Raw genomic sequence first — 24,057 nt, forward strand, 5'->3', positions numbered from 1 at the left:
TTTGTTCAGTCATGTAGTGAGAGGTAAACTCAGCAAGGTTTTAATTGTTGAAAGAATGGAAGATGGAATGGAATGGAATTAGAACCTGCTCTATGTGTAAAGTGCCTTGAGATAACTTTGCTGTGATTTGGTGCTACAGTATACAAATAAAGATTGATTGATTGATTGAAACCTGATTAATGTCATCTCAAGAATATGTGTTAAATATTGTGTTTAAATCATGTTAACCTTTCATACAGTTGTTAGAACTGTCCACAGCAGAAGTCAGAAAACCAGTTTTAGCAAGGTTAGCCACTAATAGCAAAACCAGTTGATAAAAACACATTTTCTGTATTTTGTTCATACAAACATCGTAGTAAACATGTCCACAGATAGAAGTTGGACGGTGTGGTGTCTACGACGTGTGATTTAATGAGACACAAACAAGACAAAACTGCTAATAAACAGGATGTAACTAACTTTCACACTGTTAATGCACAGGACTAACATCTTGGACTTTGAGATCGGGGCTGGTAGGGTTCGTCCGACTTTCCGAGTCAGAGATCTGACTTCTGGAGGGGAACTCGGAAATTGCGACTTCTGAGTGCAACTGAAACATACCATTAACCTTTACTAAACCCTAACCTTCAGCTAACACTAACCTTGACTTTTAACTAACCCTAACCTGAAAGAGTTCATCCCTCTGGCCCATCCAATCTAGCATTAACCTTTGTCCAAAGCATCTTGCTGTCATGTTGTAACAGGTTAGAAATGTTCTATACATGCTCGATCCAGCAGCTGATGTAATGATTCTTGAGTATCTATTATTTTAGTTTAGTTTAACAAAACAAAATAAAAATCCTCATCACTGAATGGAGATTGTTCAGCTGTCATCACCTGACCTTTGTGTTGAACCTCATTCATCTACTCATTTTCTTTTTTCTAAACAATACAGATTCAGTACAGATGTTCAGCTGCTGCTTCAAATACTTCCATCCTGCCCATCTCCCTTGCTCCCTCCTCCCTCCTCCCTTTTCCCCCTTCTTCATTTCCTCCCCTCCTCCCTGTCCTCTCTTCTGCCCTCTGCTCTCCTGTCCTCCTTCTTGTAAATCCATTTTCCATCCTAATCCCTCCACATTCCTCTCTTCTCTCTGCTTCCATTTCAATTCCAACATATATCTCACCTATAATAAATACATTTTCTTACATTTACAGGACTGATAGCCCTGCGATATGTTGACAAATGGTTTTGTTGAACCCTATGAATAATGTCACCTGCAGAGGCCTTTCCTCAATTTTTAACATTTTTATATACATTACTAGTCAAAAGTTTGGACACACCTTCCTATTCCCTTCAATAAGACTGGTACTGTATATATTCTCTTATATATTACTTATATATTAAGTGTTATGTTTTCCAACATATTCTTATAGGTGTTGAAAAGATCATCTATTTAAGCCAGGGGTGTCAAACATGTGGCCCATGGGCCAGAACCGGCCTGCCGAGGGGTGCAATCCGGCCCACTTTCCTTCCTGTGTTCTTTTTCTTCTTTCCATCTGTCCTTCCTACCTTCCTTTTTTCCTTACTTCGTTCCTTCCATCTGTCTGTCCGTCCTTCCTTCTATCTGTCCTTCCTCCCTTTCTTCCTTCTGTCCTTCCCTCTTTCCTTCCATCTGTCTGTCCGTCCTTCCTTCTGTTTGCCCTTCCTCCCTTTCTTCCTTCTGTCCTTCCCTCTTTCCTTCCATCTGTCTGTCCGTCCTTCCTTCTGTTTGCCCTTCCTCCCTTTCTTCCTTCTGTCCTTCCTTCTTTTCTTCCTTCCGTCTGTCTGTCCTTCCTACTTTCCTCTTTTCCTTACTTCGTACGTTCCTTCCACCTGTCCTTCCTCCCTTCCTTCCTTCTGTCTGTCATTCCTACCTTTCTTCCCTCCTTCCTTTTGTCTGTCTTTCCTTCCTTTTTTACCTCCTTCCTTCTATCTGTCCTTCCTCCCTTTCTTCCTTCTGTCCTTCCTTCTTTTCTTCCTTCCTTCCGTCTGTCTGTCCTTCCTACCTTCCTTTTTCCTTACTTCGTTCCTTTGTTCCTTCCTTCCTTCCTTCCTTCCTTCCTTCCTTCCTTCCTTCCTTCCTTCCTTACTTCCCATCCATCTTTTTAATGATCCGGCCCACATGAGATCAAATTGGTCTGTATGTGGCCCTTGAATGAAAATGAGTTAGACACCTCTGATTTAAGCCATATATTTTTTAAAGCAGACTTTACATGAAAATATATGCTTCTGGTCACTGTACACATTACTGCTACCCAACAAGCAGCAAATCTTCATGGTCATCTTTAAAATCCAGTGAGATCCTCTGGCAGTTTTTGCACATTTGAACATCTCCACATCTACTATTTGTTGACATGCTAATGTTTGTAGCTTGCTCATAGCCTTAGCTTCAGATAAAAGTTGAGCCACATCTGTCATAGAGCTGAGTGTGATGCTGCATTCACACACACACACACACACACACACACACATACACATACACAGATACACAGCAGAATATGTAGCTCTGCGTGTGTGTGTGCTTGTATGTTGTCTGTTCCTAGTGGACAGATGTTCTTTGTCTTTTTAACATACTTAAAAGTGATTCCACAACAATGATGCCTGAGCTTGCATGACTGATTTCATTGTGGCCTTGTACAAAATCTGCTTTGGAAGTGAGTTCTTTCATGTGGCTGAGTGGAGTAGTAGCAAAAAAAACTGTGCTTCTGTTTCTACTTGCTTGTTGTCAGATATCATTTGGATAAAGTTGTTGATCTAAATAAAGTTCATTGTGTCTTTTTAGCTTGAGATTCTATCAATGGTTTATATTGGAATCAAACAACACAGACACATTTAACACCATCAGTTTGCGTTTTAATTCCAATGTTGTAGATGAGCTCCAGTAAGTATAATTGAAACTAATGCTTGATTTAGTATGATTTAAAGATCAATAAAAGCCAAGTCAGGTGGCCTCCTGGTCACATACATCATCTCTTCTGAACAGTATCCAGTAAATGGAAAAGTGAGCAGAAGCACTATAAGTATTGAAGTGAAACATGATGTTTTTCTACTCTGTCTACCTCCATTCTTCTTCTCTCACATCCAGCCTGTCTCTCTGTCTGCTCTCCACACTTTAAATGAAAGCTAGAGGTTATCTGTGCTACATTAATGAGAGAGAGGTTATCTCCACTACAAAGTTGAACAACCCATTTACATCTGGCTCCCCTAGCCAGGTAGATGAGGGACTTAATTAACTTTGTGTCAGAGGGGCAAAGATTGCATTTTCTACATCATCGGATAAACTCAGATCAACCTTGGGGGGTAACAGGATGATTTTAAGGCCTTAAACAACCTATTAATGAAAGGCCTGGCTGACAGGGGGCCACATGAAGACAAATGTAGTGTTGGATGAATCACCAGTGGACTGTGTTGAGTGCAATATTAATATGTTGGTAAGGCTCAGCAGTAGTACTAATAGTAGTAGTAGTCAGCAGTAATTACCCAGATACTGTCTGCAACCTCTGAACAATGACTAATTATAAGCTTCATTTCAAGTCACACTGTGCTTTGTAAAACGAATGACACACACACACACACACACGCGCGCAAAGCGAAGAAAATAAGATTAATGCTCTCATCTTGCAACACCCTGTAAAAGTTAGCAGTAAGCTCTAGGTCTCCCTTTAGATTTTAGAGAAATCAGTCTTGCACAAAGTTGATATTAAGTGTTCAATAGTGATCTTTATAGGTACTGGTAGGTGGATTTTTGTTACCTTTGGATAGTTTACTTCTGTCCAGACTCTCTCAATCCTTTTCTTTAAATGGGATTATGTGAGCATACCATCCTCCATCACTTCCATTGAAAGCACATTTGAAGGAGATCTTTTAATAGTCAGTATGAACAGGAGGAATGATTACAGAGAGGAAAAACTCTTTCACTGTTCATATGAGCACATGACTGCTGCTTTAACACACAATTGAAAAATCATGAAACTATCCAATAATGATCTGAATATTTATTTATATATATATATTAATTTATTTATATGTCATACTAATCGAGTACACTTTAATGACCATGCAGAAGCTGGTGATATTTAGTTCCAGTCATAGCACGTTGTAATACTTTTTTTCTTTCTTTAGAACAAATGTATCCGTTTGTTTTGAAAAGCAGTCTCATTAGAGGCCATTCTCCCCTGGTTATGAGTTGCAAGGTTTGACAATAAATGAATACTGTACAAGTGGTGAAATTTGTTCTGCTAGTAAGTTATTGCTTACTTTTCCAAAGATGAATAGTGATTGTATCATTTTATATGGCGCTACCAGCCAAAGTCTGCCAAGCTGCTGACTAAATAGGCAGAATCCAGCCAGACCAACACAAACACATGGTGCCCTGAACTCTGCTGCGGCTCCAAATTCAGCTCAAATGTACAAAAAGTGGAGATTAAACACAAACATGACTTTCAACTCATTCTAATTAATCCAAATATATTTCGGACACATGGCTGTGTATATCTTGGCACACTCCCAGAATCTCCTTTGTGTTCAGGAGGATGCCAAACATGCACTGTGCCAGACCAAAACTGGCCCTAAACAAAATGAATCACTGTACACTCATTAAATAAGTTCCTGTGGGTACAAAAAAAAGTTTTTACATATTTACTGAGTGAACACTAACAAGAACTATTCTAAAATTATTATTATAATGAGCAAGGACTATTCTCAGAAGTATCTGTCTGATAACAGGTCCAAAAGTCTCTTTGTGGTTGTAGGAGAGAGGCTCAGATGTAATAACCATCCTTACAGCCTCAGACTTTGATTTGTGAAATTGGTATATTATTCCTTTAATGAGAATGAGAGAATGAGAGAGAATGAGAATTTAATGAGAGTCAAAGTGTATCTAGTCGTTAGTGGGGGGTACTACTACTACTACTACAAAAAAAAAGGAAAAGTCTTTTGTGTCTCCAGAGTGAGATGCTCGAAAGTGATGTCACTTGAGTCAGTTGGGGATAAAGACTACAAAAAGGTGATGTTACCAGGCCGTAGCCCGCTCCTCATCTCTGCTCAAGGCTAGGCGAGGCTGTTCACAGGCCAGCATGTCCATGTGGGCCCCATAAGGGTTACATTGGGCTGCAATATGGGTCCCATGTGGATTTGTCTGCAGTTTCCATGGTGGCTCCACCTGTCTTTGCCCATATGGGATTGAAGCAGGTTCTGACTGGGTTTCAAGTAGGGCCCAATTGGGTGAGTTTCACATGTGGGGCCCATGTTTCTGAAACAATATGGGGGCCATACAATTTGCCCTGTTTATGCCCATGCCTGCTTAGCCCACTTACATCTCTTATGGGGCTCATACAGCCCATGTGGGCTTCACATGAGGGGCCCATGTTATTAAAACCATGTGGGACCCACAATATCTGCCCAGTCCAAGCCCATGCCCACTCAGTACCCACTTAGCCCACATTTAACCCATGTGAGGCCCACATGGACATGCTAGCTGGGCTGCTACTAGCATATGACTATGACTGCATCTCATACCAAATTGTCAAGGGGTCAAGTTCTGTTGTATCAATTCTAATCTTTGTCACTTTAAACTGTCCATCCTGAGTTCAACAGTGTTTAACAAGTACACTATTTTGGAGTAGGAATGGGAGTGCTACTTTCAGTCTATGAAGGCTCAGAACATGAAGTTGTTTCTGTCTTTAGCTCTGACTTACAGAAGACTTTTATTACAGTAAAAATCAGCCAATTTACACTTCACTTATTGGGATTAATAAGTGTTTCCACGGTTTTAGGATATAGTCATGCTGAGCCCTGTCATGAGCAGTCAGCCTTGATAATGTGATGGAGGTGTGCTGTTTGCAGATAATTCACTAAAGCCCAATTTCCACTGAGTCCGGCAGCGGCGCGTTACAGCTGCGCCGCGGTCACCGGAGCTGATAGGTAACACTATAATCAATGAGAGTATCTCCACCGGGAACGTCTCAGCAGCGTCTCTCTGCACCGCAGCGCTATCAATAGGTAGCGTTTCTATTTTTGACGGAGCCGTTTCCAACTCGCGATAAGCTCAACAGAGCAGATTGCACCAGACAGGAAGTCCGACACTGAATCGGCATAATAAAACTTCCGTTTTTCAAAATAAAACAACCCGTGCAGCCTCCCGATCGTATTTCAGCAACAAACAGGAATAAAACAGACAGATAAAGACTCCATCTAGCTACGTAGCCTACTGACAGATGGCATAAGCACAAAAATCAAAGAAAATTACCAAATCAACCAAAATTGAGCAAGTTAACAAAATCGGGCCGTTTAGTTGTGCTGCTACTACAGTAATTACTGTAGACTAAAGGCACTCGTTCGGATTTGATTGGGCTGCGTAATTACTGTATTAACGGTGCAACTTCATTTTAAAAGGCAGCTTTCTCTACCAGAGCTTGCTCCGGTCCGCTGCTGTAACGCTCCCGGTGTGAGTTGACGCCGGGCAGAGGACGGAGCTAAACCGTAGCACAGCCGTTCCGCGCCGCTGACGGACCCGGTGGAAATCCCCAGTAAGAGTCTCTTTTCTACAGCTCTTCATCGAAACATCTCATTGTTCTGTTCCTACCTGCAGTATTTATAACTCATTCTCTGACCAAATATCTTCAGGTCGTATCGTAGCCTATACACATATTTTTGTCTAAGGAAAGCAGAATAGATTATTCTTTTGTACAGTTATTTTTTGAGTTTAAGTTGTGCAGGGCTTAGATTGGTATGTACTACCTCCAGGAAATAGCCACATGCTCACACTGTAAATCTCTCCCGCCTATTCTGCTTTTATATGTTATCAAACTAACAGAGAGTCACTCAGGGCTGTGCAGTTGGTGAATTATACATGTTTGTCCTTCTGGGTTACTGTAGCTGTACTCTGCTGAGATCATTCAGCACTACAAACCTGTACACTTGACTGGACTGTGCAGCAGACCAGACTGGCTGTACATGCTGACCTGCTGCCTGTATGCTGCAGAACACTGAGGAGAGTCCACTCTTCAGCCTGAGGATAGTGTTCCTGCTGCTGGGTTTAGTGACATGCACTTCTTGAGTTTGGTTGATAGGTTTGATTTAAATGTTTTTATTGTCTCATGATACAACATACATATGATTTAGCTGATGTATTCAATTGTAAAAATAATACATATATAGCATAAATTAGGGCTGGGCGATTATGGCAAAAATCTAAATCACGATTAATTGAACTTTTAACCTCGAGTAAGATTAATGAAGGATTATCTCCACTCTTGATGAACAATGATGTATTTTCACAGTTTCTTTAGTTTAGTATTTTCCACTGCTGCCCTCACACATGAGGATCTTTAGGGAGGTAAAATAAAGATGTTTTAAGGTGTGACGCTGTGGTTAATGTCTAGTTTACTTGATTAGAACTATGTAAAGATCATGGTTTGGGTTCAAATGATCACTGGAGACAAGTCTTACAATTCCTTAAAGATATGCAACCTTTGCTGTCATGGCAACAGTGAACACCACCATTAATTGACATGAGCAAGATTAAGTCGATTACAGTTTCTAAATGTTGGTTTCGATTATTTTTCGATTAATTGCCCAGCCCTAGCATAAATACAATAACAATAAATAAAGTGAAGTTAGTAGCTATATAGCCTAGAGCCTGATGTCTTGGAGGATAATGAAGCATTTTGCTTTTCTTGTAATAATTTGTAATTATTATTTTATTTAAACAGGGACAATGCACAATAGAATGCATTGCACCAGCTTTTAACAAGTTACTGTTTTCCACCTGTAGTCCCTGAGCAGGTATTGGTGAAACATACAATACATTAAAATCAATAACAGAATTAACACAGTTGTGCAGAATTGCCATGACAAAATTATCAATATACATAGACATTCCCATGGCATAAAAGGACACACACACACACACACAAAACACACAAAAAATAGCTTTTGAGTGTGGTGCGACCATGTGAACACTGAAAGAAGGTCGCTGATTGATTGCCTCCTCTGCTAAATGACTTCATTCAGTTTAAATGAACAGATGACAAAGCCTCATTCAGATAGAGTACGCTTCATAATTGGTAAAGAAATGCATAGCAGATTATTTATCCCAATAAAGATATCAGGACAGCAGAGCTGATCCCTCTTTTACAGATAACATTGAGGCATCTCTAATTGAAACTGAATCAAATCTATCTCCCTTTGTCATGTTATAATCCCACTGTTCTTTGGTTGGCATGAAATTGTAAAATTGAGTAGTGGCACACCATGCTGTGCTTCAGACATGCTAATGAGAGCTAGTGAATATGAGCCAGTAGACTGAGAACAATCAGACACACAGACACAGTGATCCTGACAAGAGTTTGTTTTAGTTTTTGTCTGGACTGCGATTTCTTTTTTCATCATCAGCAACACCTCAGCTCACAGCTACACAACCTGCAGGGGTATACTGAGAAGTGTGAAGTAAGTGTGTGTGTGTGTGTGTGTGTGTGAGTGAGTGAGTGAGTGAGAGGGAGAGAGAGAGAGATCCAGTTCCTGGATGGTGCTGTAGGTGCTAACAGAGGAGAAAGGGCATATGTGGAAATTGATCGCAATCACACAGTTTCATCTAACCCAGCTCCTCTGCAAAATACATTTTCTATATGAAAAAAAAGAAATAAATAAAACATTTCCCTGCTTACTGGGAAATTCAAGTTACCCTTATGCTTGTTATTTGGGTCTATCTCAGTCTGGGTTTCTATTCAGTGTAATTCAGCCTGTGTTTTAGTCCTCAGGCAGACAAATCCAGTTTGTTCTATCAAACTTGTGGCTGTGGCTGTAATAATGCACCTATTGATCGCAAGGTTGGGTATAAGCAGGGCACTGTAACTGTGTGTGTGTGTGTGTGTGTGTGTGTGTGTGTGTGTGTGTGTGTGTGTGTGTGTGTGTGTGTGTGTGTGTGTGTGTGTGTGCAATCAGCTCGGGGTTCAGATCAACAAATGTTCATTACTCTCCCCCCTTCCCCTTAGCAAACACACCAACACACACACACATTAGATAGGTAGCATACATCACAGCACGCCTGCAGGGTGGTAAATAAATCCTCCATCTCAGCTGTGTGTGTGTGTGTGTGTGTCTATAAATATACACACACACATATATATATATGTATGTCCCCAGCAGATGCTGAGAAAAGAGGATCAGAAGTGTAAAATTACATGTTAAAATAGTTTTTCTAATTGGAGTCTTCAGTAAAACATGTGTCAGTCTCTTCCGTCTCAATGGCACTATCAGCTCAAGTGAAACTACTTGTTTCAATGCAGTACAAAAAGAAACCCACTTGTTCCGACTCTGTGTCCTTCATGCCTCTATGAATCTTCCAGAAGCAGCTGTGTCACAAATCAGCTACAAACAGTGATATCATGGAGCACTGGAGGAGAAATGGCTGTCCACAAATGATGTATGTGACAACACAGAACAGAGATACCTGACGAAGAATACTTTGAAGTGCATGTAAATCAATTCAGTAAAATACAAGGGCCATAAGTAAAAGTGACAAGTCTGATAAGATGGATCCATTTCTGAAGGTAGGTGATGGTAAAATAATGCCTCTACACAGAAACTCAGGACAGCATGAGAAGAATGAAAACATATAATGTTATCTGTCAATCATGAGTATTGGTCATGATAACATTGTCCACCTTCTTTTGTACTGCGTGTATGAGCAGAGTGAATTTAAAGTTGAGAGGATGTTTTTCATTGTATTAATAAGAACTTAAAAGAACTACATAAAACACAATTACAGTGCTTTACTGAATAAGATCAAATATTACACACACTCTGGATAAGAGCAACACAAAAACAATGAAAACACATGATAAAACAAGTATAGACAAACAAATAAAGACAAATGAAATTAAAATGATAAAAGAGGGGGGAAATTGACAAAGAACAGATTTACTATAAAGAAAAGCAAGTTTTGACAAGTGATTTAAAAGAAGGCAAGTTCCACAGCTGCAGGGCTCTAATGGAAAATCCCTTGTTACCTTTGTTACAAGGTGTGCAGTCATCACAAACACTATCACTGCCATTCCAAATGAATGAAGTGTTTGAAGTGCCAGGGAAAAGTTGGTGTTGATGAGGAGCATAAATGTTACAAAACCACAGAGTGGCATTCACATGTCATTAGGTTTAGACAACAAAAGAAAAGTCACAGCAGACCAGATTCTGTATCAAACCAAGAAAATTATCTTTCTCTAACCTGAACCAAGTGCTGCCAGTGTCTTAACACCATTTACTATCACAGTCTAATATTGCTATAGTGTACAGACATTTTGGTGGAAAACAAAAGAACCTATGGAACAATGATGTCCAAACTGTTCCATAAAGGACAACGTGGGTTTTTATTCCAACCGAGCAGGAGCACACCAGTCTTTATTCATTTAATCAACTGATCTCAGACTTCAGACAGCTGATTGCTTGAATCATGTGCTCTTGATTGGTTGGAACAAAAACCTGCAGGCACATGCCCCTTTTTGGAATAGTTTGGACATTCCTGCCCTAGTGGGACATGGACAATATATACCCAGGCCACAGTTTACTATATCATGCAGTTCATTCATTTGTATAGAGAGCCAGCACAACAGACCAGCCATTCTTCCTGGAGCATGAAGTGCACTGCACCTGCTGCACTGTATTATGTTCTAATATTTTCTCAGGCGAGAAAGTAGATGTAGTTTCCCAATATGTGGTCAGTTTATCCAAGTAATGTGTGTTTGTAAATCTGCTTTGACATTTTTGGAGATGTGAGGAGCCACTGGCCAGGTGAGACCTGCCAGTCATCTCAGCTGCCTTTGGCTCTAATGTCGATGGATCATGGCAGTGAATCATGCAGTGAATCACCAAAGAGCTGCATAGATAAGTTCATCAGATCATATTTATCAGAGGATGATGAAGCAGGACTCTGGCTGCTAACAGCTGAGATGACCAACTGGTCTCATCTGAAAACAAGCATTAATAGGCCCACTATAGAAGATTGCAGGTTAATATCCAGGCACTGTATACACCTCCACAATTCAAAGATTTTGAACATTGACCATACATGGTCAGTCCAGCCATATAATAGATTTTGATCTATTCTTGTTTTCCGTTTTGCTTTTGGAATCCATTTCAATAAGGGCATGTTTATGCATTGACTGTGGAGAGGCATGCCTAAAGCGCCGCCATCTTGGTACAGGGCTAGCAGAGGCAGTAGTGCATGTATATCTATGGAGGTAAGAGGTATTCCACAATCTCAAAGTAGGATTATTCACTGAAATCTCGACCGATTTCCAAACGGTATGATTTGTTAAAAACGTGTCTATCTATCTGTCTGTCTGTCTATCTGTCTGTCTATCTATCTGACATTGACGTTTTTCACTGTTGAAGTTTCCTCTGAACATGTGTAACAGAATAACGTTCAATTAAAATAATGGCTGATATGGTACTGATGATTATTTTATTTGTTGTTGTTTATAGTTAGTGTTAATTCCAACAAAATGCTAAACAATGTTAAATATACTCCATTAGTCGCTTGATTAATAAAGTAGCCTCATATCAGTGCAAAATTGAACAATCCAAATAGAGATGGTCTATTTTCATTCCAGTTCAAAATGTATTATATCAGTTATCAATTAATTTTTCCATTCTAAAATCAGTGTCAGTTTCAAAAATCCCAGATACCAGCCCAGTTCAAGCACGGACAAAAGACAAGTTTCCAAATTACAAAAATAAATGATAAGGGCAATCTCTACTAGTGACTGCTTTACACACATATGAGAATAGCAAGGATGACAAACAAGAATTTCCATTTAACTGAAAAACAAAAAAGTGAAGCAAAGGCTGGTCTATAGCTGAGCTTAATAGGAACTTCTAGTCCTTTGCTGTCTGAACTGCACAGATGGTGTGATGCTGATTAGTTTGGTAATTAGTATGAAACCACTGATAAGGCTAGATAAGATAAGATAAGCGTACAGTGCTCGGAGTACAGTATATCTTGAGCTGCTCTTAAGCTAAAGCAGTATTTGTGCACAGAGCATGGCCTGACTTTTTAGAAAAGCTTTCTACTCAACAAAACATATAATGAGTAATGACAGCACTGGGACCCAAACACAGACAAGCAAAGCTAGCAGAGAGTGAAGGCAGTCAGAACAGGTAGCAATCAGGCAGGTAATAAACAGCTACAACACTGACAGCTCCACAGCAATAAATTCCTACCAATTGAAATTAATTTAATGGAATGGCAGGCAGGCATTTCAAAATGAGTGATACCATGTGGTACATTGGGTTATTCCATCCTTCTGCTGAGGAGAGAGGCAGGTGAAGAAACTGAGGAGGCATGTTATTCTTGGAAAGAACTGAATGAGACAAGCTGGAGGCAGAGCAGTGAAGATGGAGATGCTGTTGCCATGACAAAACCGTCACAGGCTGATCAAGTGGCCCATACGTGGGTATAAGCAGCTTTGAAGTAACTACAAGCACCGTCATCTGGAGCTTACCACCATGTGATGATCTGAGTGGGGTGGACATGTATCTTTTTAAAGTCCGTGTAAAGTAAGAATGAATATGTGTTCTGAGTTTGACATATCACAGAAAAGTGTGTTGTTAACCACCCTGCCAAATTTGAATGGTTAAAGAAAATCGCCAAATATATGAAATTAGGCTTCAAAGTTATGTAAAAATCAGCCTCTTTCTCTGCTCCCAAAAACTGTGGAAGTGCCCGCCGAGTTCACTGAAACCCCGCCCCCTACCAAGTGTCACCTGTCAATCAAAGTCACCACCTCTACCAGAAACATGGACACTACATCTGAGAGCTTTCTGCTGCTAACTCAGCTGCTAGCTCGGCGGCTAACTCATCAGCCAACTGGCTAACGGTAGACTATAATAGTAGTAGTGTGCTGAATGTATTTATACCTCTACAGCTTAAAACACAGTTTGTGAAGCCTAGCTCCACAATTCAAATCTAAATGGTTGAAATGCTTTTTACACCTTTTTTAGAAATACATTTATGACCTATAATGTGTTAAGAAGAAAATGTCTGGACTCACTTGACATGTTGTTAAAAGTAACTAATTACATTACAAAGTTACTGTAAATCTTTACACTAATAGCAGGAGTGACAGACAAAACACATCTACATTACTGCAACAGACCAACACACACAACTTACATGTTACTGTAATGTTCTTGCTCTTATTTCCTCCCACTAATTCTAAATAATGAGAATATTTCCGTCTGCTGAGCTGCGGTATATAACCGTAGCACAGGTGCCTGTTTGTCAAAAAAAGTAGTAACAGTGCAACTTAAATTGCAGATCTAACGCGTTAAATTAATCGTTAAATCAAAAAAGTAATCCAAGTAACAGGTGTTGGTTATCAAGTGTAACCAATCATGTGACGTGATAGCTTTAATTTTACAATGACATTTACCAATAAATCATTTATATAAAGTTATGAGTAAACTGTCAAGACAATCATGGAATTGAAATAAAATCCATTTAAACTTGGAGGCTAGATTATTTGACTCAGATGCGTGACACATCAGTCAGCCTATCTAACAATGATTTAGAAAATGGACTGTGGGCACATCTCTAATAACTTATGTACCCTCACATTTAGGAACAATGTTTCTTTGTGTGTGTTAAATATAGCCCTCCCATTGCTAATTTTTTGTGTTTTTATATAACCCTCTGAAAGCTTTTCTTTGCTGAAAAGGTTCTAACAAATATGTGAAATGCCAGCTGATGACAAGGCTGTATGCTGCTTACCAGCCTGACTCATTCCACCAGAATGAATAAAATACACTTTTCACAGAAAAAGCCTCCCCCACTCCCCCATTGGATTGCAGTATTACATAATCACATATCTGTAAGCTGAGGGATCCAAGCAGTGAAGTTTCACTTCCGGAACCCTGTTGTTGTTGTTCTCATCTATCTTCCTCAAGGTAACACTGTAATAATCACGTTTTCCCAATCATCCCAAAACTTATTCAGGATCATCTACAGACTTTCTACAGAAGCACTGTTTCAATTATACAAGCCAGGTCTTTTGAAACATCTCGTCAGTGATGTTCAGAAGCTACATCAAACATCTCTGAAAGCAGATTTCTAAAGTATCAGCATATAGTGATTATCATGGACTCATGGTTGTGGGACTCTTTGTGTTCTCCTGGTTTCCATCCAGTGTGTTCTTCCTATATTTTGGATTATATAAGTGTGTTTTCTGTCCACTCTGTGTTTCCCATATGTGTGTTTATGTGCTCCTCCTCACACCTACCCTGCGTCAAGTTTATTAGCCCAGCCCTGCCCTCACTGTTTTTCCCCCCAGCTTTCTCACCTGCACTGCATCTTCCTCATTAGCCCCGCCCTGCTCCATGTGTCATCCCTAGCCAATCAGCTTGCAGCCTGCCCTTTCAGTTTGCCACCTGTTCTCTGTATTTAAGTCTTGTTTTTCTGTTCAGTCTTTGTTGGATCTGTTCATTCAAGTTTTATCAAATAAAGACTGTTTCCTTCAGCCTTGTACTTCTCACCATGCTGACAGTAGTGACCACAGTGAATTATTTCAAAGAAAATAGCTTCTTCTTGTATCTAATTGTATTTTATTTTTTTGTTGGTGATGAAGTGCTGTAATTGATTACTTATGTGTATATCCACTTTCTTCTATTTTCTCAATTCGCCCTATTTTGTAGGGCTGGGCCAAACATTTTTTATATTTTATATAATTTTTTTCTGGCGATTTTAAAAAATCGATTCTCATACAAGAATCAATTTTTATTTATTTATTTAATTTTCTTTTCTTTTTCTAAAGAGCAGCTAAATGTAGCAGTTTAGTTTATTGTAAGATGTTGGCGGATGAGAATGTTTTTGTGAGGGCAGGTGCACAGTTTTTAAAATAAATCTCACAAACTGATGTGATGTGTGTATTGTTTTTTGTAAATATGAATTATGATGTATTATCAAGTGTTTGGTTCAACCTGTTCTTGTTTAAGGAAAGAAAATCACAATAATTGAAATATAAAATAGCAAAACTTGTTTAATCAGAATCACAATTTAAATCGAATCTGGACCCAAAAATCATTAGAGAATCGAATCGGCACAAAAGCATATCGGCCCAGCCCTACGCTGTAGTTTGTATTTTGGGCTAGAATATCACAATATACCCAAATTCTGCACACTCAGGTGACTTATTAGTGTGAGGATCCCTGCTAAAAGTTGCTGACAAGGTCTTCATTATATGTAAGCACTGGTCTTATGTGACAAACATGTTTTGTTTGTCTGGAGTGCAGTTTAGTGCAGTGGAAGACATGAATTTTATTGCAATGCTTTTTCTTCCTTTGTCTCTCCAGTCATTTAGAGGACGTGGTGTTTTACTGTGGCTGTGAGGTCCGCTGGCTGCAGCTATGGCAACAGAGGGGAGAGGCGGGGCTAAGCAGCCAGCAGTTGTACTGTGCTGTTGGCAGTACCAACATACTACTGCAGGATATGAACATCAGCAACTGTGGTAAGTTTAAGTATGATTATCAACACATGTACAATACACTGACTGGAAATTCTGACTGTAGATATTGACTTAGTGTTAAAGCTGTTAGAATGATATACAGTAGCATATGGTGAGTTATGTTATATATTGGAGCCCAAATGTAACCCTTATGGGCCCCACATGGACATGCTGGCTGAGCTGAATTATTTTTTCTTTTGAAGCAAGCTTGAAATGTATGGCTGTTGATGTTAAAAAGGTGACAACATTAGGGAAACTCAAAGAAGTATACAAACTAAAGAAAAGCATGAATTCTGAGTATTGTCTCACAATGTAATGCATATAAGAAATAGAGGAGCTGCTGAGAGTGAGAGCAATTCTCAAAAATTGGAAGTGATGGTACTGTAAATGAACTAAAAAAACATGTCTGGTGCATGTGTTGCATCATTCCTTTTAGTTCAAATGGTGAAAAATGTCTTTTTTTATGGTAATGGCAAACACAAAAAAATACAGTGTACTATGAATACTGTAAAGTCTATAGTATGGAGTTAATCATGTCTTAGGGCACATCAGTGTGTACTTAGTTCTTGATTCTGTTATTTGAGGAGGTTTTGAGCAACTTCACCAACTGGACCATTACTTGTGGAAAACCTGTTGGTCTTTAGTTTAAGTTCTGCCAGTATGTGTGGAATTATACTGTATTATTTCTTCTTCTTCTCTCTCTCTCTCTCTCTCTCTCTCTCTCTCTCTCTCTCTCTCTCTCTCTCTCTCTCTCTCTCTCTCTCTCTCTCTCTCTCTCTCTCTCTCTCTCTCTCTCTCTCTCTCTCTCTCTCTCTCTCTCTCTCTCTCTCTCTCTCTCAGACCTGCCAGATATCAGCGTCAGTCACAGCAACCTCACAGTTATCGAGGGTGATCGGGTAACAGCAACTTGCAACGGCTCTGGATCCCCGTTGCCCGAGGTGGACTGGCCTGTGAACGGCTTGCGCACCTACGATTCACAAGAGGTAGAGAGGACACACACACACACACACACAACCATCCAACCAACCAAGAAAAACACAAAACATCTAGACTCGTAAATTGCATTTTACACGTGATACAAGCAAGCTGCTGACAGTTAGCTGATAAATAATGAATGTGTGTCTGTTGGCATCCATCAGTCTTTCTGACACTGGAAGTGTTGAAGTCTTATTTTATTGATCAGATGTAGTTGGATCAGATCATGAATGACAAACCGACAGTTTTGCCTTCCACATCCTCAAAAGCAAGTGTTGTAAATTTATCATGTGAGTCAAAGCTGGCTACTTACTATTCATAAAGCATGAATACATGGATGATCATGAATTCCACTGAAGAAACACAGTTATATTTTTAGTGCTAGTCAACACAAAGACATAATAGATTAAATCAATGGATTCAATCAATGCAATTGGAATCAACTGTGTTGGTCAAGATGCTGGCAAAATGTTAAAGAACTTTTTACAGTATTTTACTCCTACCAATTTTCTCAAAGATGTTTCAACAACTGCAAACTCACCAAAACCCTAAATGAAAAATGAAAAACAAATTTAAGTAGACAGTTAGCTTAAGCCTGGCAGCCCAGAAGCTCTGAACCAATCTGATCATCATCTCTTTCAGTCCTCATGCCAACCTAACACGTGACTGGTCTGTCCATTAAATGCAACAAGCCAAAAATGATACTGTTTCTCACATCCACGTCCTGTTAAACAGCAAAGCAACTGGTGCAGTAACTGTCATAATGTACTGTTACACTGCATATATGCAGTATATACTCATAAAAAAGAAACAATATTGAAATCTCTCATAGAATAAAATCCTTCTGGGTAGAGCATAGCTCAGTGGGTAGAGTACCCGCCCCATGTGTTGAGGCTACAGTCCTCGCTGCAGGCGACCCCGGTTCGAATCCCGCACTGAGTGGCCCTATCCTGCATGTCATTCCCCCCTCTCTGCCTCCAGTTTCCTGTCTCTCTCTACTAATCTATACAATAAAGGCAAAAAAGCCCAAAAATTATACTTAAAAAAAAGCTGTTTAGCTGTAATATGTTTGTTTTACATTGTGTATACATATGAGTATATTATGATGTGAATACAGTCAATGTGTTAATGGTTCTGTCATACTGACGTGGTCATATGTGACATCAGTACTGTGTACCTCAGTCAGTGCATTAGCTACATGGCCTTTCTCAAAACTTTGTGGTAAATCAAAATGTTACAACAGTTATCTAGTAGCGGGTTATGTTTTTAACAGATGTCCCTCTGACACAAATTAAATAACATATTCACACTCAGTCCAATTCTGTATTGCTACATATACACATATTAACTTAAGTGTGTGTGCTCTGTGACTAGATCATTTAATAATTAACACAAGGCCAACGTCACTAACGGGGCTAAAGCCGCATTGAGACTTATGACACTTATGACAAACTGTTCACATCACTCTCTGAGTTGTAACTCCATGTAATAAATATCAGGAGTCCCTGACATCCTCATCCCTCATATCTGGTTTCCATTATTAACAAATCACACCAAGTTAGGGACCAAGCAATGAAGCAATGAGGAGACAGGAGTATTTAGGAATAGGGTTTTTATTTACCCCCCAAAATGCTAAAACTTGTACAAAACCAATAACTTAATAACTAGGCCTATAACACAGGTCAGCAAAAGATAACTATACTCAATATAACAGTAAAGAAACTGAGACATGAACAGAACTGCCCCAACTTAATGACATAAGGGAACACATATAAACTGGCTTAGCCAAACCAAATAACACACAAGAGGTAAATACAAGACAAACTAACACATTAGTGAACCTGTCTGCTCCCACACCTTACTCATACCTGGCATGTTCAGCCACTATTTGCTCATGGCCTGTTCACCACATTCGCCCTGCTCTCCCTCCAGGCCACAGTCTACGGCAACAACACGATTCATTCCATCAACATCACTTTGGTCAATGTGAGCAGAGACGACAACAACTTCCTGCTGACCTGCACTGCCACCAACATTGTGGGCATGACCAACGCTTCCATCCAGCTCACTGTTCACTGTAAGTACACACACACACACACACACACACACACACACACACACACACACACACACGCTCTTCTATTAGCTGACTGTTACATTTTCCATGTAATGGCCTCTCTAGGAGAGTACTTATTAGTGTTTTCATAGTGCTAAACAGGCCCATCCATCATCATTACAGCCAATACACATCTGACCTACAGAGGGTGTGTGTTTGTTAGTGTGTGTGCATGCCAGTGTTTGGTTTGTTTCTATTCATGCGACTTACAAAAGGAGGCGTTTGCATGAATGTGTTGTCATAAGTAAAAGCCTCATAAATGATCCTGTCATTTGGTGATTAAAAAGGCCATAATAGCATCACACCTACAGTTTATCACAAAGGATACGCTGCATCCAGCTGTTCAACTCACAGTTAAATCTCATTAAAGTCAATGATAACAGGTGAATGAACAGGTTCTCATTGACTTTAATTCAAGTTTTTGGAACAGCTTTTTGATGATTTGTTTTTTGTTTTTTCAATATACATATAATACATCATCATTAATAACATTCTAATGCTGACTGAATGATTGGCCAAGTGGCTTTTACTAAACAACATCATTGAAATATCAGCTTGGTTACTCCAGCAACAGTATGTAACAAACATGTCAGCCCAAACTGAATGTCCTCTACTTTGAATTTTATTCAGATAGAGATAAATTAATGTACACAATTCAAATCGATGAGCTTTTATATCATGCAACAAATGTAGTGATTAATTCCATGAGCCTACAGTACATCACATCTGCAGTGGAATTATCAGTTCATTCCAGATTATGCTGTGATTATTCCACACTGGCAGAGACTTTCTAAATAGACAGTAGATTGTCAAGGTGATACATCTGATTATTATGCAACATATGTTCTGAATCAACTAAGACTGCTCCAACAGAATATTATAATAATAATAATAATGATAATGAATTAAATATCATCCTGAATACAGGATCAAAATGTGTGTTGTGTTTATGAGTAGATGATCATACTGAGTGCACAGCACATGTTAAGCTATGTAGATTAATGTCGCAAAAATCTATTCAATTTATTCATGAACTCAGTTTAGAGGTGTGTCTAATGTGTACAGATTTGAAATGTTCTGGAAGAACGATCCCTGCAAGCCTGTGTATGATAATGCAACACACCCATGGATGCACAATCTATTTTCAGCGTGCACTCCACCCGAGCATCATGCATATATCCATCTACACCCAGAGGCTTGAATTTAAAACCACAAGTCCACTGAGGAAACTATTTTAAGTTACTCTGTCTTGGAACTTAATTTCTGCGGGTAAGCAACATGAGGCAAAGCTGTGCTGAACCTCCCCATCCTGCTGACGGTTGGTTTTAATGGAAGGAGCAGTAGGATAGGTGACTCTGACCACACCCTAGTCCTCATCCTCCACATCCAAGTGTCTCTGTTTATGGATTCATGAAAGGTGCAGTGGGTGTGCGTGAGCTTTGCCTTAAAGACTAATACAAAGTGATGCAACAGAGATGCATTCAATATGGATGACAAGTGAGCTATAAAGAATAAACATGTTTGCCACCAGCACAGTGTTGATATGTCTGTCTGTAAAATCACCTATTAAATTAGTTCCAATTGTTGGCCTTTATTTCAAGGCTGTAAAGACCAAAAATCAGCATTTCTATTTCTTCAGGGTCATATTACAGTATTTATCAGCAAACATAAAGTGTGCTGTGTCTGGATTAATATGTGATGTAACAGATGCTTCAGAGCATAATATGGATATAACATGATAGTTCAGTCACAGATACTGATGTCAAGGTATTGACCACTGATAGCAAGTCATTCTATACAGTGAGTGGTCAGGGTTAGGGTTAGGGTTAGGGTTGCACACAGATTTGGTAGAAAAGGCTGTGACTGGAATTAATCCCCCAAAATAAACATAGATCAACATTAATCTTGGAGGTTGGGTAGTGGAGGGAGCTGCACAAGCTTTATCATTTTGTGTAAGTTTATAATGTCCCTGCATCAATATGATTGGATGTTACCAACCAGTTGTCATACCGATTCTTGAATTAGCTCTATATTACAGTAGTGAGATTCATACCTTGATCATGATCATGATTTTGTCTTTGGATTACCTAGTTATGTTATATGTTTGTATGGAAACATCATATCTTGGTTTTGAGAAACCTGAATACACTAGCTGAAACACTGGTTTTCATCATTTAACTTAAGTTAGATAGTAGTCGCTCAGTAAAGATATGTTGATGAAATGATTAGTTTGTAAGTAAAAAAATCTGATAGTAAGTTGTTGATTGTTGAGACAGCAGAAATCCAGCAGTTATTAATAGCCCACAGCAAAATCCAAGCAGCCAGAGAGTGAAGTGGGTTCATCTCTCACTGCTGAGGTAACTCAGTCAGTACAGAAATGACACAGAGTAGCCTGGTGTTGGAGAGTTAAAGACATGAGGTTTTGTTTGTTACCAGCTGAGTTTTTCTTGCTGTAATGATTCCTCCTGTTCATACTGAGCATTAGAAGATGCCTTCATAATGCTCTTACAATGGAAGTGATGGAGGACTAAATCCACAGTCCTCCTTCTGTGTAAACATGGATTTAAAAGGATCTTCATCTTCTATGTTTCAGCGTTACAGTGTTTTTAGTGTCAAAGTCTTTTTGTTACTATACTTCCACCACAGCTCAACAGGAAACACTAAGAGGAGATTTGATGGTAAAAAGACTGTAAATGTGTCAGATATCACTTGATATGACTAACTCACACTGATGAAGACTCATAGAAGCTGATCATCTACTTTAAATGACTGTGTGGACACACTGTGGATTTAGTCCTCCATCACTTTACATTGAAAGCACATTTGAAGATCTTTTAATAGTCAGTGTGAACAGGAGGAATGATTTCAGCAAGATTACAGTACACTGGAAAAACATCTTTTAAAAAAGGAACTGTCCCACATCAGTGTGTTTCCAGATGTTTTGGAATACTAATTCATTTCTGCAGTGTTGCGTCTCTAGAGAAATCTGCTGCCTCAAGTGATGTTAGCTGCATGTTTGTGAGTAATGCAGACATAGAATGAAAAACACAATATCTCTAGCTGTGTTATGTCTAATGTTATGGCCCAAGTATAGCCACATTGGTGGAGGACATGTGTAACTAGCAGGCACATTCTCTAACATGATGAAATGATGTCATGATGTGATGTGATTCAGTAGGGTCCAGCATTAAGTATAGCAGACACATGTAGCTCACATGTAGGCAGAAATAAACCGTTTATGGACTGTACAAGCTTGTGTTTTGGAAACTGATGGACATTTGTTTAAATGTTCTGCTATTTTCTATATTAATCTAATAAATGATCAATAAGTAAAATAGTACATTCCTATCTGGAACCCAACCTGGTTCAGTCTTGAACATTGATAGCTGAGTCCACACACAGACAACTACAGCAAGAAATATGTATGCAATGTAGCACTGATGGCTTTTTACCATGACACTATGAGCTTCAGTTTGTACTAACAGTGCAGTTTATTGAATTGTTTATGTTTATATGTTTATATAGTTTCCTTGTTGTTCTATATTGCTATCTGTTAACACTTGTTTATGGCCTCGTAGTGCAACATCTCCCAAGTTATTGTTATAAATCTGATTTGTTGATGGATCTTTCCCCACTGGAATGTGTTCTTCATCATGTCTTTGTTGTTCATATTCTTCAGAGCATACAGCCACAGGAAGCATGCTGTCCCCTCCACACACACATCTTCACTACCTATCTGAGTGTACTCAGTCCTGGCACCACACTTACTTCAATCAATACATTCTCATCTGTGCTTATTATATGAACTAACCATTTACATACATTAAACTGTGCTTCTTATAATGTGTTAACCTACTTTTTGACTGTGCATGCATTCAAAGTATACAGTATATTGTAATATAAAAAGCACCAGTGTTGAACATATGATAATGTAAGACTTTTAGGAGGACCTCTACATTACACACTGTTTTCAAACAAAAACCACAACACATTCACCTGTAAGTCACCAGTTAACACATTCACCTGTAAGTCACCAGTTAACACATTCACCTGTAAGTCACCAGTTAACACATTCACCTGTAAGTCACCAGTTAACACATTCACCTGTAAGTCACCAGTTAACACATTCACCTGTAAGTCACCAGTTAACACATTCACCTGTAAGTCACCAGTTAACACATTCACCTGTAAGTCACCAGTTAACACATTCACCTGTAAGTCACCAGTTAACACATTCACCTGTAAGTCACCAGTTAACACATTCACTGGTTAAGCTGAAACACCAGCCACGATGCTAATCTCAAATAGGCACTTTCAAACATCCCGTTCTGGTGTAACACATTAATGAAACTGCTGTTGGACAGTTAGAAACTCTGAATAACAGTCGGTCACTGCTCTGTGGGTTAAGGAAGCTTCTTAGAAACAGAAAGAAAAAAAAAGTGAAACTAAAAGTGTAAAGGCCACAACTGTCACTGACAACAAAACAAACATCACAATTCAGGTTTCCACTTATGACAGCAGAAACAATAAACACAAGGACAAATGTCTAATATTGCTCTCAATCCAGACACCACAAACAGACAAATGAGGCAGTAGTTGTTTATCCTCCAGTCCTCCATGTGGTTTTATTGTATGTATTTTTTCCCCCGTGCTTCAAGGGCCCTGGACATTGTCAGGCCTGTGCATTAAAATAGTGTTGATAGTGATTTCTCCTGGTATAAGGCCACATTCCTGGTCCTACTTCAACACTGAATACACACAGTTAGACAGCTATAGCTGCTGTGTTGTGAGTTGACAGGACATAATAAATAATAATATAATGCTGCTTCCTATAGAGAACATATTTGTGTGTTTACTTTGTGTATCTCACTGCCTGCAGTTGAAAACAAATGTGATAAATGTGTTACATTGACATCACCTGAATGACTTAATTTTATGTTAAAAACAAGATAAGTATAGAGAGGACCATACAGGATTTCTTAAATTGTCTTGATTACATGTTGCAAATAATTGAGAGACACTTTTCTTTGTACTTGTTTCTGTTATTTTGCACAACCAAACAATGATGCAAAATGACACTGAAAGGTAGTGCACATGTAAATGCCTCTCCATATCAAACCTGCAGGTTTTAATTCAAAAACCTGTTTAAGTTCTGGTTTTATCAAGTCTACCACAACAAGCCTTCAATAAAATTCATAAGTAGAGGGACGAGTTGTTGTCTTATATTTAGCCCTCGTGTGAAAATAGAAAAAAATCCAACTTGGGTATTGCCTGTACAGTTGGCACATTGGTTGTTATGTTGGTGACTAAACACAAACTTCAAAAACACTTCAGAGGTCAAATGAATGCTGGTAACTTGAGGCAAAAATATGCTTTGTATTCAATCAGAACTCACTTTAGGAACAGCAACATTATCAGTTTATTTAGTCTGCGCAGCATCTTTGGATTGT

At 39.0% G+C, this 24,057-nt stretch overlaps 1 protein-coding gene across 1 annotated transcript in view; it reads left to right on the forward strand.

The window, feature by feature from the left end:
• Positions 1-24,057, forward strand: part of LOC128359524 (NT-3 growth factor receptor-like) — a 198,453-nt gene that overhangs the window by 38,978 nt on the left and 135,418 nt on the right. The window contains exons 3-5 of the mRNA XM_053320015.1: positions 15,365-15,519; positions 16,357-16,499; positions 18,424-18,568. Of these exons, the coding sequence (XP_053175990.1) occupies positions 15,365-15,519; positions 16,357-16,499; positions 18,424-18,568 (443 nt within the window). The remainder of the gene's footprint in view (positions 1-15,364; positions 15,520-16,356; positions 16,500-18,423; positions 18,569-24,057) is intronic.

This window comes from Scomber japonicus, chromosome 5, assembly GCF_027409825.1.
Source record: "Scomber japonicus isolate fScoJap1 chromosome 5, fScoJap1.pri, whole genome shotgun sequence".
NCBI lineage: Eukaryota > Metazoa > Chordata > Actinopteri > Scombriformes > Scombridae > Scomber > Scomber japonicus.